Raw genomic sequence first — 15094 nt, forward strand, 5'->3', positions numbered from 1 at the left:
TCTAAATAATAAAAGAAAATGATTCTAAACAAGAAGTAAATGACAAATTACAGAGATTATCACATATGTTGAAATATCTTTAATTCTCATCAATATCCCCCATTCGCGGGCATTTTATCCGCGAATAAAAGACGGAATGCAAGATCAACTTTTCTCTGGAGTCTAGAGATCTACCACGTACCGTGATAAGAATCGAGTGATATATATTGAGATAGAAACGCCCGCACGTCTCTAAATCAGGTCGCGCTAACTCGCGGATCGAAGAGATCGTGGTTGAGATGCAAGTTAGCGTTGCAGCAGGCGTCAGGTCTAGATATGGTCGGCTGTTCGGTAGGCAACCAGGCGCGACGACCTCGGGCGACAGTGCCACACGAACCGCCGCAGCGAACGGTGGCTTTGAACGCGAACCTCGCGATCGCGCGCGAAGGTGTGCATTGTTTACATTCCTTACGTCGGAAGTGAAACTTCTCTCTCATTCTTCCGTGTGATTCGATCTCTCGTGATTGACCGCGCCCTTTCAAGTTTCAAAAATCTTTGATCTCGATTTGCAGCATCCCGGATACTATTCCTTGATCGTCGAGCGTTCCCAGATCCTTCGTATGTATCCGATCGTCTTCACTCTTTTATCTTTTATCTTTACACTTTAATCTAAAAGGATAAATTTTAACTTAAATGAAAGAAGTTTATTATGATTAATAATTATAAGAAATAATTTATTTTCAAATTAAATAAACTAAAAAAACTTAAAAGTAAATTTTAATTGAATTTCTAATTCAAATGTAAAATTAAATAAAATTAATGTATTTAAACTAAAAATTTATGTATATTATTAATAATTTATTTAGATTATTTTTTTAAATATTATATTTTTATTATAAAAATATCCTTATTTATAAATTAAAAATTCTAAATAAAAATTATTATAAGTGTATGTTCGTAATTTTCTATTATAAATATCTTTTATGAAAAATTAATATGAAAAACTTTGTTGAAATAAATATTTTTTAAAGTTATTTTGTATTTTAAATGCGTTAAGCATTTAATTACTGGAATATATTATTAGTATATTTTGATTATTAAATACTTGAATTGATACTTCAGTTCTTATTGTTAGATTCACGAATTTCAAATTATTAATATCTTCTTAATTAAAATTGTTTCGATTTTGACAATTAGAACCTTACGAACGTGACCATAAAAATCTCATTAAAAAAATCTACAGAAATTATAAATTGTTAAACGCATCAATCTTTCAAATATTGATGATTGGTTTATTTGAACAGTTGGACTTCAAAGTTCGTAGACACTCAGTTTCTCGCGTTCTTAAAAAAGTCCTTCAATTTTATCTCTAGAATGTTCTTAAATTTTTCATCGACAAGTGGTCTCACAAAATTCTTGAATCTAATATTCTGGATCTAACGTTCTAAAATTCGCAGATTCTCAAGCTCTCGTCTTTTGAACGTTAAGATTCGCACTGAATCTATGTATGTAGATGATCTAAGTCGGAATCGCAGGAAACGCTCGATTCGCGACCTTAACATGCGAAATTAACATATCGCGCTTCAACGCATGCGAGATGACGATTTAATTAGAAGCATAGCAGATGATGTATCGCACGATAAATACATATCGTGTTCACGTTCTCGTTTTCTCGTAAATTCCTGTTATCCGACACGAAAGTGCGCAGCGTTCGCTTTCGATCGCGTAATTCGAGGATCGCAATCGCTGCGAGTCTACTCTGATACATTGTCAGATTTCACTGAAAACGAACGAACTCGCGCTCGCGTAAAACACACGAATATAATTATGCTGCTCTCCTGCTCTAAGAATCATCCAGCGTGACCAGCGTCGTCGTCCTACTTTCATGAACAATTGTCGCGTGCCCCTGCCGTCTATCGCTTCGCCATTTATTGTCGGAATACGTGATCGGAAGTGTACTTTTTGCTGAAATGCATTTAGTTTAGTTCAAGAAACATCTGAGAAGAGAACAAGGCGATGAAATCAAGATATTATTTTTAAATTCTACTCATGAATCTATAAGAGATTGATAAATTTAATAAAAAGTAAAAATTCAAAACAATTGACAAAAATAAACGAAATGAGATGTAAAGATGTTAAGAATTCGCAGATTTAGAAATATTGCAGTGAATATAATGAAAAGTTCAGGAAATGTCGAAGAAAACTTTGCTAGGAAATATTTAATTTAAGAATTATGTGATAAAAAAAGAATCAAATATCCAAAAAAATATAAAGAAGTCAAGAATTTTAAAATTTGAAACTCCAAGATAAATCCAATCTAAGAATTCCAAAATAATAAACTTTAAAAATTTAAGTTTTAGAATTTAAAGTAATAAACCCAGAAAGAAATTAAAGAATCTAGAAATCGCAACAGATGTGTATCTGAGAAACATGAAACTAAAAGAATCCTATATCAGGATATATTAATTAAATGATAAGATCAATCGCCGAAAATCATTAGTAAATGATCATCAAATACTTCTTCCAATCATGATTTCATCAATACTTCGAATATTATTCTAATAAATATTTTTTGTTTTTCGTGAAATATAATAATAATCACATTGCCTATTTGGGAAAAATCTATATAAAATCTATATAAGTATAAATATGTAATAAATAAATATGTAATAATTATATATATAATATATATAATTATACACATGTATGGTTTCTTTTTCTCGTATAATCTCTGTTCATATATATAGGAAAAATAAGAAAAATTGAAAAATAGTTAAAAGTATAATTTTAATGAGAAAAAATAGCTAACATATAATTATATAAATTTATATAGATAAGCCATTTTTTATTTCTTCAAATTTTACTTTTTATAAAAAAACAAGCTAAAAATTATATTTCTAATTATTTTTCAATTATTCTTCTTATTTTTCCCTTTACAGACAGAGATACAAGAGAATACAAGAGAAAGAAAACATAGGAAATGGACATTTATATATAATTATTTCTATTTATATTTGCTTATATATAGACTTTTTTCGGATAGTTGATAATCTTTTCCTGTTCTTTCTCGCACAAGCATACGTCATCATATATGACAGCTACATATCTAACAGCGACGTACATTCCTTTATTGTATGCTGTCATTACCGTTTCGCTGCAGCTGCGCAAATTTATCGCGAAGGATATTTAAGCGTATCTTTTCGATATTTTACGTAGAATCAATGTTAGGTCATCATGATTTGAAGTCATCCCAAATCTTCCATAAAAAAGTTTTATTCGCGATCGTTTCTTGCTTCGATTTTCTCTTAGTCTTTTTCATAATTATTCTAATCTTCTTCCTTTCGTAATATCCTTTTCCTTTCTAGGAGTAATTATCTCGATTTCTTTTATAAATCACGATATCCTTCGTTCTTAAATAATTCCATCCCGATCAAAGTAATCGTTAAAGTGATTTTGATTTCACTCATAACAATCTACATCAATAACTAATAACAATCTACATCAATAACTCATAATAATCTGATCAATAACTACATCAATAACTCACTGATCAATATCTACATCAATAACTCACTTCTAACAATTAAATTTTCTTTCAATCGATTGTACACTAAACTGATTTGTGAATTCGGCAATTAGATATTCTGTTATTTTAAATTTGAAATTGTATGAATTAGAAAATTAATAGAAAATTAATTAAAAAGAAATTATACACAGAGCAAACGTGTTATTTGTATATTTTACCTCTATAACTTCCATAATAATGATTTCCTCGAGGCATCTCTATTATGTGAAAAACAAGAACTGAATATTTTCCTGTTTGTCTACTGCACATATGCGTATTAAATTACCTTCGAAATGACGCTTGAAGCGGGACGGGCGTGGATAATGGATTTCACATTGAAATGAAATTTGCAACGATACTTAGAGACGATGGTGACACTTGCGTGGTATCTGCGGACACAAGAAATTAAGCATAAGTAGGCCAAGCAGTAATAAAGTAGTAAAGTCGTCAGCGCGAAAGAAGAAGGCTCTAATCGCGTTTCATTGTTAATTGAGTTATTCGTCACTGTTACGCGCGAGCTATTTTTGATTCTCCGTCGATTACAAAATCTCAAAGACAGCCGTACGTAGCGAGAATTCCTCAACCTTAAGAGTACTGGAAACCGGTTTTCATCGGTTAGAATACCATTATGATGTACGACGTAATAATTCTACTCTCTCATTCACTTGGAGTCTATCCTTGGCCTTCGCGTCAACGATTTTTTCATGAAAATCAAAAATGAAATCATGAAATTTTCCGATTCTTTCAAATCTCTTCTTGTTCGAATATTCTTCAAAATTTTTTTCTAGGGATGAGTCCAGTCATTTTCCTTTTTGAATTACTCAATATTTGGAATTGAAAGAGATCATTTTTCGAAGTGCATAGATACTGCGAGTCAACTCTGAGAATCTGTCATCATCTTCTGACTAATACTTATCGGTTTATCTGCTCGCGGCAAAACTTGAGCAGCAAACGCGCGAACACTTCCGGTTATGCAATCGGCAGAGCCACGTTACGCTAGCTTCTTCATAAAAGTTGGTAATAAATTATATTCCGCGATATAGTCAACCTGCGGCAAAAAGTTTATTCCTCGGTCCACGGGATGAAAAAGGAAAAGCGTTTTTCTTCCGATATAAATCCATTCCGTTAAGATCGCTGTCTAAACGCAAATATATTTTACGTAAACTTTCAATAAAAATTTATACCGTACAATTGCGCAAGTTTGTTGCAAAATATGTTGCAGAAATATGATGCGCAGTGCGCACTTTTCAAAAATTGCGAAAAAAATTAATATTATTCAAATCCAGGATTGAAAAGAAACGAGTCTCTGGAACGATGAGTTTTAAAAATATTCATTTTAAAATAGGAAGATTGACATAGTGAATGCAACAATATTAAAAAAAAATAGTGAAAATTGAAACATCTCGTTACTTTCATAAAGGAATTTTTCACCAGTCAACCGTATTAAAATTGCACTTCGAGTCTCTGAATTTTATAATCAACGATCGCAACTACTTACAATGTTTTTTTTTTATTATTGCATCATGTGCAAGTTTTTTGCATGTTATTTATTCACGTTTGATGCAATCATTCTTCTTATTATTATTACCATATTGTCGCAGGAACGACAGTTTCCACTACATAATGTACGCGTTGTTGTTATTGCTGGTCACGTCGCTCTTGGCCTTTTCGAATGTCCATGTGTCTGTCGCGCGCGACGTCGACTTCTGTTTCGCGGATGAGGATGATCCGTATCTGTACATGGCCACGAAGACTGCATATCATTTCGTTCACGGTGGCAAGACCCGGTTTCAAATAGTACCGAGTGAGTATTGGAAATTGATTGATCCGTGTCTTGCCTTGATTTTACTTCAGATTTTTCGATGCAATAACTGGATGTCCGTAGGTTTAGCATCTGCAAAAGTTTGATGAAAGTAAATTTAAAAAATTTAATTTTCGAATCAAATTTTATAAACATCAAATGTCTCCATCTTATTCTATTTTTATTTCGATAAAGAATGATTATTCCTACATTTTGGATTGTACTTTTAAAAATGACAGAGTACAATTTCTAATATATATTATATAACAACAGTTTTATATATAATTTAATTTTAGATTGTCGACCGGTGCAAATCTGGATGCTCGCAGCACACGGTACTCGCTGCCCGACCGTTGACGAGATCAACGAAATCGTCGCTTTAACCGATGTCAAGGAGCATATACTCAACAATCATGAAACGCGTGGTGGTAGACGTTTTCTTTAATGTAGAATCGACTTTTCTTTTCTTGTTCTTTTATATCATCTTTTTGTGTAGATATTTCAGACGGTTTTAGATGTTTCTTGCAAAAATTGTTGTAAATATCAATGATATTTCGCGTATCTAAAATGCTTGTCAATATGAATGTTTCCTCATTCATTTTCTTTCCTTTTCTCGCGCCATCAGAGGGTCACTTGTGCAATCGAGATCTGGAGAATCTGCGAAGATGGCAGCCGGACGATTATTTGTCCCCGCAGCGGGCGGAAGTTCTGACGCCACAAGGGGTGGAGGACATGAGGTTACTGGCGAGAAGGTTGCAGAGCAATTTTCCGGAACTATTATTGCCCAATGCCAGCAATATCACGTCTGCCAATTACAAGGTGTTTTTTTTTTCTTGAATGTCGCAATAAATATTTAATTATTAAATTAAATTATTTGGATATTCGTCAATAAATATTTCCCAGACAGAATATTTAAGTCAATAAATAAAAATAAACCGATGAAACAATAAGAGATATTTTTTTATATTCTTTGTTTTATATTATTTTTTATATTTTTCAATTATAAAAAAATATAAAAAAGTTATATTTAAATTAATTAATTTACATTTAAATGTTTTTTTTTTTCAATTTTTAAATATTCTTTCAGTTCCGTGCTACCGAAGCGCGCGAAAGTATGGCATCTTTTATGGAGGGTCTATTCGGAAGCAGGATAGCCGTACTTCCCGAGGACAGTCCTCTTAATGACACTTTACTTATGGTAAATATTTATTTTATTGTAAGCTTTTATTATAAGTTATTCTTTGCCTCTATTATAATCAAGATTTTTAACAAAATTAACAATTTCTTTAATAAACAAATTATAGAGTAGAAAAATTATTATTTCTTTAAGCCGTAATATTGTTCTCTTTGCTTTTGTTTATCTGATTTCATTAATTTAACAGGCATATAAAACATGCGGAGTAAGGAACGACAAACAGCATGAACAATCGCTCGAAGATACGGAACGTAGAAAATTTGATGCTGGATCAGAATTTCAGAATCTTTTGAAGAATGTCAGCCGACGACTCGGTTTTCTAAACAATATCTCTACCGGTACGTCAATAATTCTATTATTACATCGATTATTTAATATAAGGAATAAAAATATAAAAATAAAATATAAAATTAAATTCTTGTATTAATAAAAAAATTAAATAATTAAACTTAATTCTTGTATTAATATAATCATTCTACGTAATTATATGAAAATTTTTTCGTCTATGAAAAGTTTATACATTCGTCAAATTATTTGTAGAAAGAATCGACGCAATGTACGACGCCTGTCGATACGAGAAAGCTTGGACCGTGACCAAACTTTCACCTTGGTGCGCCATCTTTAGCAAAGAAGAGCTCCGCATCTTGGAGTATAGGGAGGATCTTGATTACTACTACAAAGCAGGCTACGGACGAGATATCAATGCTCGTCTAGGATGTCCTCTTTTGCGCAACATGATGCAACATTTTGGGTACCATTCAAAATTCGAATCTTCAATCATTGCTTTTCTCGCTCTTCGAATATAAATTTAGATATCTCTATTAAATCTTCCAATTCTATTTTCTTATTACACTGAATTTTCTGAAAGTAGAAATCGATGAGGATTACGCGAAGAATAACTTGACATCATTATACAACATTCTGTAATATAGGAAAGAAAGGGAAAAATTAAAAATTAAAAATATGTGTCTCTTTCCATTAGGAATATAGCGAGCGATCAAATGTCGGGCGAACCCACGGGTATCTTCTACTTTAGTGACATAATCAGTCTGCAAAATCTCCTAACTGCGATGGGCATAAACGAGGACTCGACGCAGTTGACCAATTACAATTACAAGGACATGGCCAGACGACAGTGGCGTACATCTATGATATCATCCTACGCCGCGAATCTCGTCGCCGTATTTTACAAGTGAGAATATTTCTTTTATTTGTTATACATTTATTTTTCACGTTTTATTTTGTTTGAAAATTCTTTACTAAAAAATTATTATTATTATTTATTCCATTTCAATTATTTGGATGTGTGTGTTTCTCTTTTATGATCAAGTTAACTATTAATTTATTGCTGCTTCAAATTCGAGTACCTCTAATATTTGTATTAATATACGATATTTTATTCAATTCTTATAATTATACATTCAAGATTTTCAATTCTCTTAGATACAGATAAATTCTTGATTCTACTGCTTCATAAATTGTACTCTAATTTCTATATTTTTTAATTGTATTATTAAAAGTGCTACTTTAATTTAAGATATACATCAGATCTCTTTCTTAATTTATTTTATAAAGTAATCAAATTTAAATAAAGCAGTCAATTAAATCAATTCCCATACAGCACAAAACATTGCAGCAATATTGCGGCAATATTGCAATGTTGCTGCAATGTTGCAACAACATTGTAATATTTCTGCAATATTGCTGCAATGCTCTGTGCTGTATGGGTTGACTTTAATAAAATAAATAAACAGCAGTTGGCTTTGAATTTCTGTATGCAACGAAAATTTTTTTTTATTCTAAATATATTAAAGGATCTTAATCCTTATGGAAAATCTATATTCTGTTGCAGATGTAATGACAGCAACGATCGCAATAAAGTAATGTTTTACCTGGCGGAAAAACCAGTGCGATATGAGGGCTGCCAGGTTGGTCTCTGCGACTGGGAATTTTTGAAGAGGAGATTCGGTAACTTGGTGTCCAGTTGTAAGCACGATGTCTGTTCGGAACTAAGCGGAGCATCCTCCAGCTTCCCAGATTCCATAGCTATCTTATTAGTATGCGTTGTTCTAGTCCGCCTTGGTTATAGTCGACAACTGTAAATAGGTTATTGTTATATATAGTTCCCGTTTCAGCTAATTAGATTTTAAATTGTAAAATATTAAAAGAATAATGTTTTCTCTTAGAAAACCGCGCAAAAGATTAAGATATTAAATTGCATACACTTGCATAGAGCAATTAAATTCGTATCGATACATTTTTGCAGCTCTTTATAAGTATTAAATATATTAAATATATTATGATATACAACAGTAATATATTTTATAATTCACATAATTTATATTATAATTGTAATTTATAGAAAATGTGTTTTTTTTATATACACTTTATTCATATTCGAGAGAAAGAGAGAGAGAAAAAGAAAGTTAATTGTTATAATGATATATATATGTATTTATTATATGATATTAATTATATAAGAAATTTTAATATAAAATATATTTATTATATCAAAATGGTTTATTTATACATTTTATTATATCAATTAATTACTTTTAATGCATATACATAAACAATTATAATTAACAACATATATATAGTAAACTATATAGTGTGATATATAAATTATATAGTGTGATATACTATAGTAATATATAGTTTAAATATATATAGTCAGATATATAGTATCACGAAACTTATAATGTATAGTTTAAATATATATAATCAGATATATAGAATCACGAAACTTTTTTTTCGAGAGTATCTATTCAAATCTTGTAAAAAAAATAGAATAACTTTTATAAGAATCCTCCACTTGCATAACTTTTTAATATTTTAATATTTTATCGTTAAAAATTAAAATTGTATATTCAATATTTTGTTGAGATATTGAATATAAACAAAGATATTTACGATATATTTTAAATATACATAATTCATAATATTGTAAATATTAAATATTTTAAAAATAAATATTTATATATGTTGAATAAAGATAATGATAATGATATTGATATTGTTATTGATATAAAGTATATAACGCTTTTAAATCTTAATATCTTAATTAAATAGAAAACCACTTTTCTAAAAACATCGCATAAAATTATTTTGGTTAAAATCTTCAAATTCTGTACAAATAGAAAAGCTTTTGTACAAGTAAAAAAATTTATATATGATTTACAAAATTTGATTTAGAATTTGTATTCTTTTACCGAGAATTTTATTGTTTATTAATTTCTAAAATAATTTAATAAGCTCTTTATGCGTATTTATTTGCGCAGAACTCATGCCGCGTATGTTTGAAAAGCAACAATAAATAACCGTCGAATGTTGAATTTTGTTATCGAAAAAAATTTATCAAACTTGTTTCTCCATTATGGTTAAAATATACCATCGTTATCATTACCAAAAAAAGAAAAGTAATTAAACAGTAAACAAATATAAATATGTGATACGTATTTTACCTTGTAACTTTGCGAAAATCACGAAAGAGAATTGGATGTTTTGCGCAAATCTTTGTCCATTAGCGACGCCATTAATCGACTGCATCTCAAAATCTCTTTCGATTCATCGAAATGCGAGAGACACGATGACCTCTTGCGGTTGACAGCTGCAAACTTCTTATGACGTCAATAAACGTCAAGCACGTTTCCAAGCGCAAAAATCGTGTCCGACTTTCGTTGCAATATGTCTGTTCTGTAGAATCTACTTTTCCCATCCTGAAAGGGATCGTTCAATAATGTAATGACTTTGTGGTAAATATTTCCGTATGATCCCTGTCAAATAATTTCGAGAGCATTGAAATTTGAAGATTACTTTTTTCTTTTGCGGAATTTCTAAATAATTTTTCAAATTTTAAATCATACATTCTCTCATTTGGATTATTTTCTCTATTTTACATATTTTAATTATTATTAGACCTTATTAATGATTGAAGTACCTGAACTTGATTTCCCATTTATTTGAAAATAATTTTTGTATATTTTTGATCAAGTTTTATCAACTTTTAGCTTGTATTGTATATTAAAGCCCTCGATTAGAAATGCAAATTTAAGAAATTGTTACCACATTGATTGACATTATATTTGTTTCATATTTCAGAATCTTTCAACAACTGACTTATGTGACCATGGCTAGTCCACGGACCCGACGAATGCTGGGTGAATTGAAGTTGAAAGATGAGAACAATGTAAGCTTCAAAATAGAATAAAACATCAATAATATGCTCCTTTTTCTATGAAGAAAAATTAGACAATTTGAAAAAATTTTTATCTCGGTGCTTTATATATATTAATATTCATATATATTAATATTGACCCATGTTTATTTTTAATACTTATTAAATACATAAATAATAAAATAAATAAATAATTTATGATTGACCTTGTAATGTATAACTGATTTATAGATTCGTATACATATTTTGCAGAAATGCTTTGAATGCGGCAGCCACAATCCACAATGGGTATCTGTGACATATGGAATCTGGATATGTTTGGAATGTTCGGGCAAACATCGTGGCTTAGGGGTACACTTGTCATTTGTCCGTTCTGTCTCTATGGATAAGTGGAAAGATGTGGAACTAGCAAAAATGAAAGTCGGTGGCAACAGAAACGCTCGAGAATTTTTCGAAAGTCAACCTGACTGGGATGACTTTATGTCTATCTCACAGCGTTATAATACAAAAGCTGCAGCATTGTACAGAGACAAGGTGATAAAGTTTTTGAACATGATTATATAATCATTGAATTAGTCATCTATTCCATTCATTTTTCCACCATATTATTCATCTTTTAAGCAAATATATTTCTCTTCTGACACTTAGATCGCTACATTGGCACGAGGAGAATCTTGGAGCCCAACTAGTTCAGCAGCAAAGGATTTCGAGCCTTCAACATTTACTGAAAATAAGCAAGAGCATTCATATCAGAACGATTTGTCCTGTTCTTATCAAAATATGAATTCTAACAGAGACCTAAAGACACAAACGGAATCTTTTTTTGCGAAAAGACAAAACGAAAATGCCAATCGTCCAGAGTGAGTTTATCCTTATTTTCTATATCTTATCAAGCATGCACATTCCTCTGTCTTTCTCTCTCTCACGAAATTTAAAATTTATTGATTGAACAAATGGATGAGTGGCAATATAAAAAAACAAGAGATTAAAAAATGAATTTGAAAATTAGATACATTTTAATTATTAATTTAATGTGAAATTATTCAAACTTTTTCTCAGTAATATTCCACCAAGTCAAGGTGGCAAATATGGTGGCTTTGGTTATCAAATGGATCCACCGCCCAAGAGTTCGTCCCAGGAACTATTCGATACTGCAGTTTCTTCATTAGCGACTGTATGATCTTTAATGTTTATTAAAATTTAATATGTAATTGAAGAAACAAACTATTATTTGTTAATTTTGCAGGGTTGGTCAATATTCTCTTCTTCAGCGTCGAAAATAGCGAGCAAAGCTACCGAAAATGCTATTAAGATTGGAGGACTCGCTACGCAAAAGGCAAGTGTTAAAAAATCAGAGAAAATTTTTGAAAATCCAAATTAATTTAAAAATGCAAAATTTAGTAACATTGAATAATATTGGCAATTCTGTTTAATAATGTTTACTTCAAAAACATTATTTAGATATAGAATTGAACAATCTTGATTATAACTTGCTATCGCACTCGTATTTATTCACGCATTACTTTTTTTCATTATTATAAATCCAAATGAACTCATTTGACATAAACGTGATATTGATCATTATTATTATTATTATTTTCATAGATTTATTTTTAATCATTTCCATCTTACATCAGACTTATTTAAATTTAAAATTTTTAAAAACTATACTTTTTTCTTTCATTTTTTCCCTTCTCTTTCGTTTTTTTTTATTTTTTTTTTTGTATTACATTAGGTTCGAGACGGCACATTGTTAGAAGACGTCGGGAGCCAGGTTAATCATTTGGTTACAAAGGTACAGATATTTTCATTTGCTTTATCTTTTGTTATCATCATTTGATTCTTGTGTCAAGATTAGATTGTGTATATATAATTACGAAATTAATTATAAGAATTAAATCTGTGAACAATTAAAAACTTAAGAGTTTAAGAGAAAATAATGTATAGGTAGGGGACATAACTAGACGAGGAGGATGGGGTGATATTGCCGGGACCAATTCAGCTGAACAACAAAAACAGTATGATTCCACAAATCTGTATCAATATTCTTCTAACTGCCCTAATGCGTATCAGAATAGCGATTCGATGCAGCCAAATCGCTCGAATGAAAAATCATCTCTTGTGAGGAGCTCTAGTTCAAAGTAAATTACTTTCAAATCTCTACTTTTAAATAATAATATAGAGACATAGTTTCTTATTAATTAATAAATGGATATAATAAATCCTTGCACATTAATACATTGAAATTTTGCAAAATTCATTATTTATTTTTAGGAGTAATATTTCTACTGGAGGTTTCTCCAATACATCAAATTGTGATTGGGATTGGAACAATGACACGAAGCAAGCAAATAAAACAGTAATATCGAAGAGACAGTCAAAGGCAGATAAAAAAGAAGAATCATTGATCAGTTTTGAAACAGACAATAAAGCACAACAAAATTGGAACTCTAAAGCAGAAGACGATGCCTGGGAAATATTAAACAATTAATTAGACAAATATATAATCAATACGAATTAGAAAAAAATATTAATACGTATAAATATTGACAAATTAAAGAAAAGAAGACATATATTTCTTATAAGGCAATCTACTTTCCTATTACTTTGACTACGTGAAATATAATCCACTTTTGTTTAATAATTTTGAAATATGATAAGTCATATTGATTCAGTAAAATGAACACAATGTCAATAATCTTTCAAGATAAAACAAATAATAATTACCTATTTCTTGAGTCTTACAGTCCTTTTTGGAATTTTAAATCTTCAGAGTTAAAAAATCTTAGAATAAAAGAACTTTAAAATTATAGCCGAAAATTGAAATCACTTATACTTTATGAGCAGTTTTTTGCTGCTTTTTTCTTCAGTATTTCTGAAACAATCGATAAAGATTAATTTTTAACAGCTTCTCTTGCTAGTCTAAGATTAATCCTTAGATACTCAAGCATTTAGAACTAACAAATACACATTTGAAGTCTCTTGAAAGACCTTTGCATTATTAATTGTATTATACATTATATTGTAAACAATATGTTATGATTTTAAAATTATAATATAAATACAATAAAGTTTTATAAAGTATTTTATCTATTTTATATTCGATTATATGTAATTAATTGGGAAATGAATACAATGTTGCTGTATAAAGGAAATAATCGCCAAAAAAAATTATAAAATTGTAATAAGAGAAAGAAAGGTATCTAAGGATTAATATAAGAGTCAAAGCAAAAAACTAACTCTTTCCTGAATATGTTCTCCTGACTTCAGATCTGCTGTAAATATGTATACTGCTTAAATACTGGAGGAGCTCTGGCTGTATGCTTGGCCACACTTCATCTATTAAGCCTGATAATAGTTTGTATAAGATTTCTGCAGACTTATGCGATAAATATGGTACAATTTGATTTGTTGTCATCTTGTAAAGAAAGAGATATATTTCCCTGCAAAGAAATGTTCTATTGTTGAATGTTTAACAATTTTATGGATGTAAAAATTTAAATATATATTATAAGAATTTACAAGACATATATAAATTATATCAAATAAATCACACATTATAAAAATGATGCAACAGAGATTAAGAAAATATTAAAATATAAAAAAAAAATGTGCATATGAAAGACAAATTTAAAATGATTTTCTTTTCTGTACCATACCTAAAATTGCACTTTTCATTTCTTTGCTCGCACAATGGACACAGCTCGTACAGTCCAATAAGTAACAATGCCATAGGTATATTATACTCATCATTGTCAAATATGCTACTGTTTAACCATTCTATTACTGAAGGTTTCTTGTCAATAGCAATCTTTGCCTTTTCTAGTGCTGACTGTAATGCAGAATGGCGCTCTTCCTCAGACACATTTGGCAGTATAGTGGAAGGAAGATTTGAATATCCACATTTGAAGATAGCATTCAATAACATAATCAAGTCCTCCTCTTTATTGAAGGAAAACTCGTTCGTATCCTTCGTTATAGGTTTCTTATGATTGTGGCGAGTCTCCATTTTAACACTTGTGAATAATTTTTGTTGATAAAATACTGAAAGCATACAGCGTAAAAACTTATACCGAGTAGAAGGATCTTCTCATACATAGATATTTCAAGAAACAAACGAGTACTAAATAAATTATCAACAATAACAACCAGAGAGAAGCCTAAGAGCGGCCATCACGCCTCAGCGGACGCATAAAGTCACTAGGTATACAAAGGTGTGTTCCAAAATTCACTGCCAGTATTGAAAATCTTTAGTGTACGTCACGTAAACTATAGATTTTCAGTACTGGCAGTGAATTTTGGAACACAGCCACGAATATTTAGATTCTGCAACAATATATTGATATTCAAGTAATGTTTAACTTTTTATCAAAAAGC

At 30.1% G+C, this 15094-nt stretch overlaps 4 protein-coding genes across 15 annotated transcripts in view; 2 read left to right on the forward strand and 2 right to left on the reverse strand.

Moving 5' to 3' along the window:
- The window catches only part of Pig-g (phosphatidylinositol glycan anchor biosynthesis class G), a 24572-nt gene extending 14143 nt beyond the window's left edge, over nt 1-10429 (reverse strand). For 3 of the 9 annotated variants that reach the window (XM_083095525.1, XM_083095529.1, XM_083095520.1), the window contains exons 1-5: nt 10005-10429; nt 8433-8636; nt 5133-5438; nt 3831-3933; nt 182-648 (exon numbers count right to left, since the gene is read on the reverse strand). The gene's annotated coding sequence lies outside the window, so the exon portion shown is untranslated. Of the gene's footprint in view, nt 1-181; nt 649-3723; nt 3934-4168; nt 4683-5132; nt 5439-8432; nt 8738-10004 lie in introns of those variants that run through there. The other 6 variants (XM_083095523.1, XM_083095521.1, XM_083095526.1 and 3 more) reach the window with 6 other exon arrangements.
- LOC145969408 (multiple inositol polyphosphate phosphatase 1-like) lies at nt 347-9056 on the forward strand. Of its 3 annotated transcripts, none has more exons than XM_083095532.1 (9): nt 347-597; nt 5146-5348; nt 5642-5773; nt 5971-6164; nt 6433-6543; nt 6728-6878; nt 7081-7291; nt 7523-7732; nt 8393-9056. In XM_083095532.1, the coding sequence occupies exons 2-9, from the start codon at nt 5168-5170 to the stop codon at nt 8640-8642; spliced, it is 1440 nt and encodes a 479-aa protein (XP_082951658.1). In that variant the 5' UTR covers nt 347-597; nt 5146-5167; the 3' UTR covers nt 8643-9056. The 3 variants fall into 3 exon arrangements, with proteins under 3 accessions (XP_082951658.1, XP_082951660.1, XP_082951661.1); XM_083095534.1 differs by having other exon boundaries at nt 5642-5770; XM_083095535.1 differs by having other exon boundaries at nt 5642-5767.
- Nucleotides 10150-13292, forward strand: Arfgap1 (ADP-ribosylation factor GTPase-activating protein 1). 2 transcript variants are annotated; one of them, XM_083095536.1, is made up of 9 exons: nt 10150-10295; nt 10642-10729; nt 10970-11251; nt 11366-11577; nt 11777-11891; nt 11964-12053; nt 12453-12512; nt 12665-12858; nt 12992-13292. In XM_083095536.1, the coding sequence occupies exons 2-9, from the start codon at nt 10670-10672 to the stop codon at nt 13206-13208; spliced, it is 1230 nt and encodes a 409-aa protein (XP_082951662.1). In that variant the 5' UTR covers nt 10150-10295; nt 10642-10669; the 3' UTR covers nt 13209-13292. The 2 variants fall into 2 exon arrangements, with proteins under 2 accessions (XP_082951662.1, XP_082951663.1); XM_083095537.1 differs by having other exon boundaries at nt 10160-10281.
- Nucleotides 10924-14922, reverse strand: LOC145969410 (uncharacterized). The gene is made up of 5 exons (XM_083095538.1): nt 14867-14922; nt 14377-14761; nt 13958-14160; nt 13445-13592; nt 10924-11441 (listed from the first exon to the last, which is right to left on the reverse strand). Exons 1-4 carry the CDS (start codon nt 14889-14891, stop codon nt 13555-13557), a joined length of 651 nt encoding a protein of 216 aa, XP_082951664.1. The 5' UTR covers nt 14892-14922; the 3' UTR covers nt 10924-11441; nt 13445-13554.
- Between the last annotated feature and the right edge of the window lie 172 nt (nt 14923-15094).

Source organism: Camponotus vicinus, unplaced genomic scaffold, assembly GCF_025532165.1.
Source record: "Camponotus vicinus isolate PSW18456_S1 unplaced genomic scaffold, iyCamVici1.0 SCAF_3, whole genome shotgun sequence".
Classification (NCBI taxonomy): Eukaryota; Metazoa; Arthropoda; class Insecta; order Hymenoptera; family Formicidae; genus Camponotus; species Camponotus vicinus.

Bases quoted from the DNA above. Each gene is read 5' to 3' on its own strand.
- LOC145969410 (XM_083095538.1), bottom strand. From the start codon at position 14,891: ATGGCCGCTCTTAGGCTTCTCTCTG. The intron at 14,161-14,376 runs GTATGGTACAGA...ATTTCTTTGCAG, and splicing joins AATGAAAAGTGCAATTTTAG to GGAAATATATCTCTTTCTTT. The intron at 13,593-13,957 runs GTTAGTTTTTTG...CGATTGTTTCAG, and splicing joins GAGAACATATTCAGGAAAGA to AAATACTGAAGAAAAAAGCA.
- Arfgap1 (XM_083095536.1), top strand. From the start codon at position 10,670: ATGGCTAGTCCACGGACCCGACGAATGCTGGGTGAATTGAAGTTGAAA. The intron at 10,730-10,969 runs GTAAGCTTCAAA...CATATTTTGCAG, and splicing joins AGTTGAAAGATGAGAACAAT to AAATGCTTTGAATGCGGCAG. The intron at 12,513-12,664 runs GTACAGATATTT...AATAATGTATAG, and splicing joins TTAATCATTTGGTTACAAAG to GTAGGGGACATAACTAGACG.
- LOC145969408 (XM_083095532.1), top strand. From the start codon at position 5,168: ATGTACGCGTTGTTGTTATTGCTGGTCACGTCGCTCTTGGCCTTTTCG. The intron at 6,165-6,432 runs GTGTTTTTTTTT...ATATTCTTTCAG, and splicing joins TCACGTCTGCCAATTACAAG to TTCCGTGCTACCGAAGCGCG. The intron at 7,733-8,392 runs GTGAGAATATTT...ATTCTGTTGCAG, and splicing joins CTCGTCGCCGTATTTTACAA to ATGTAATGACAGCAACGATC.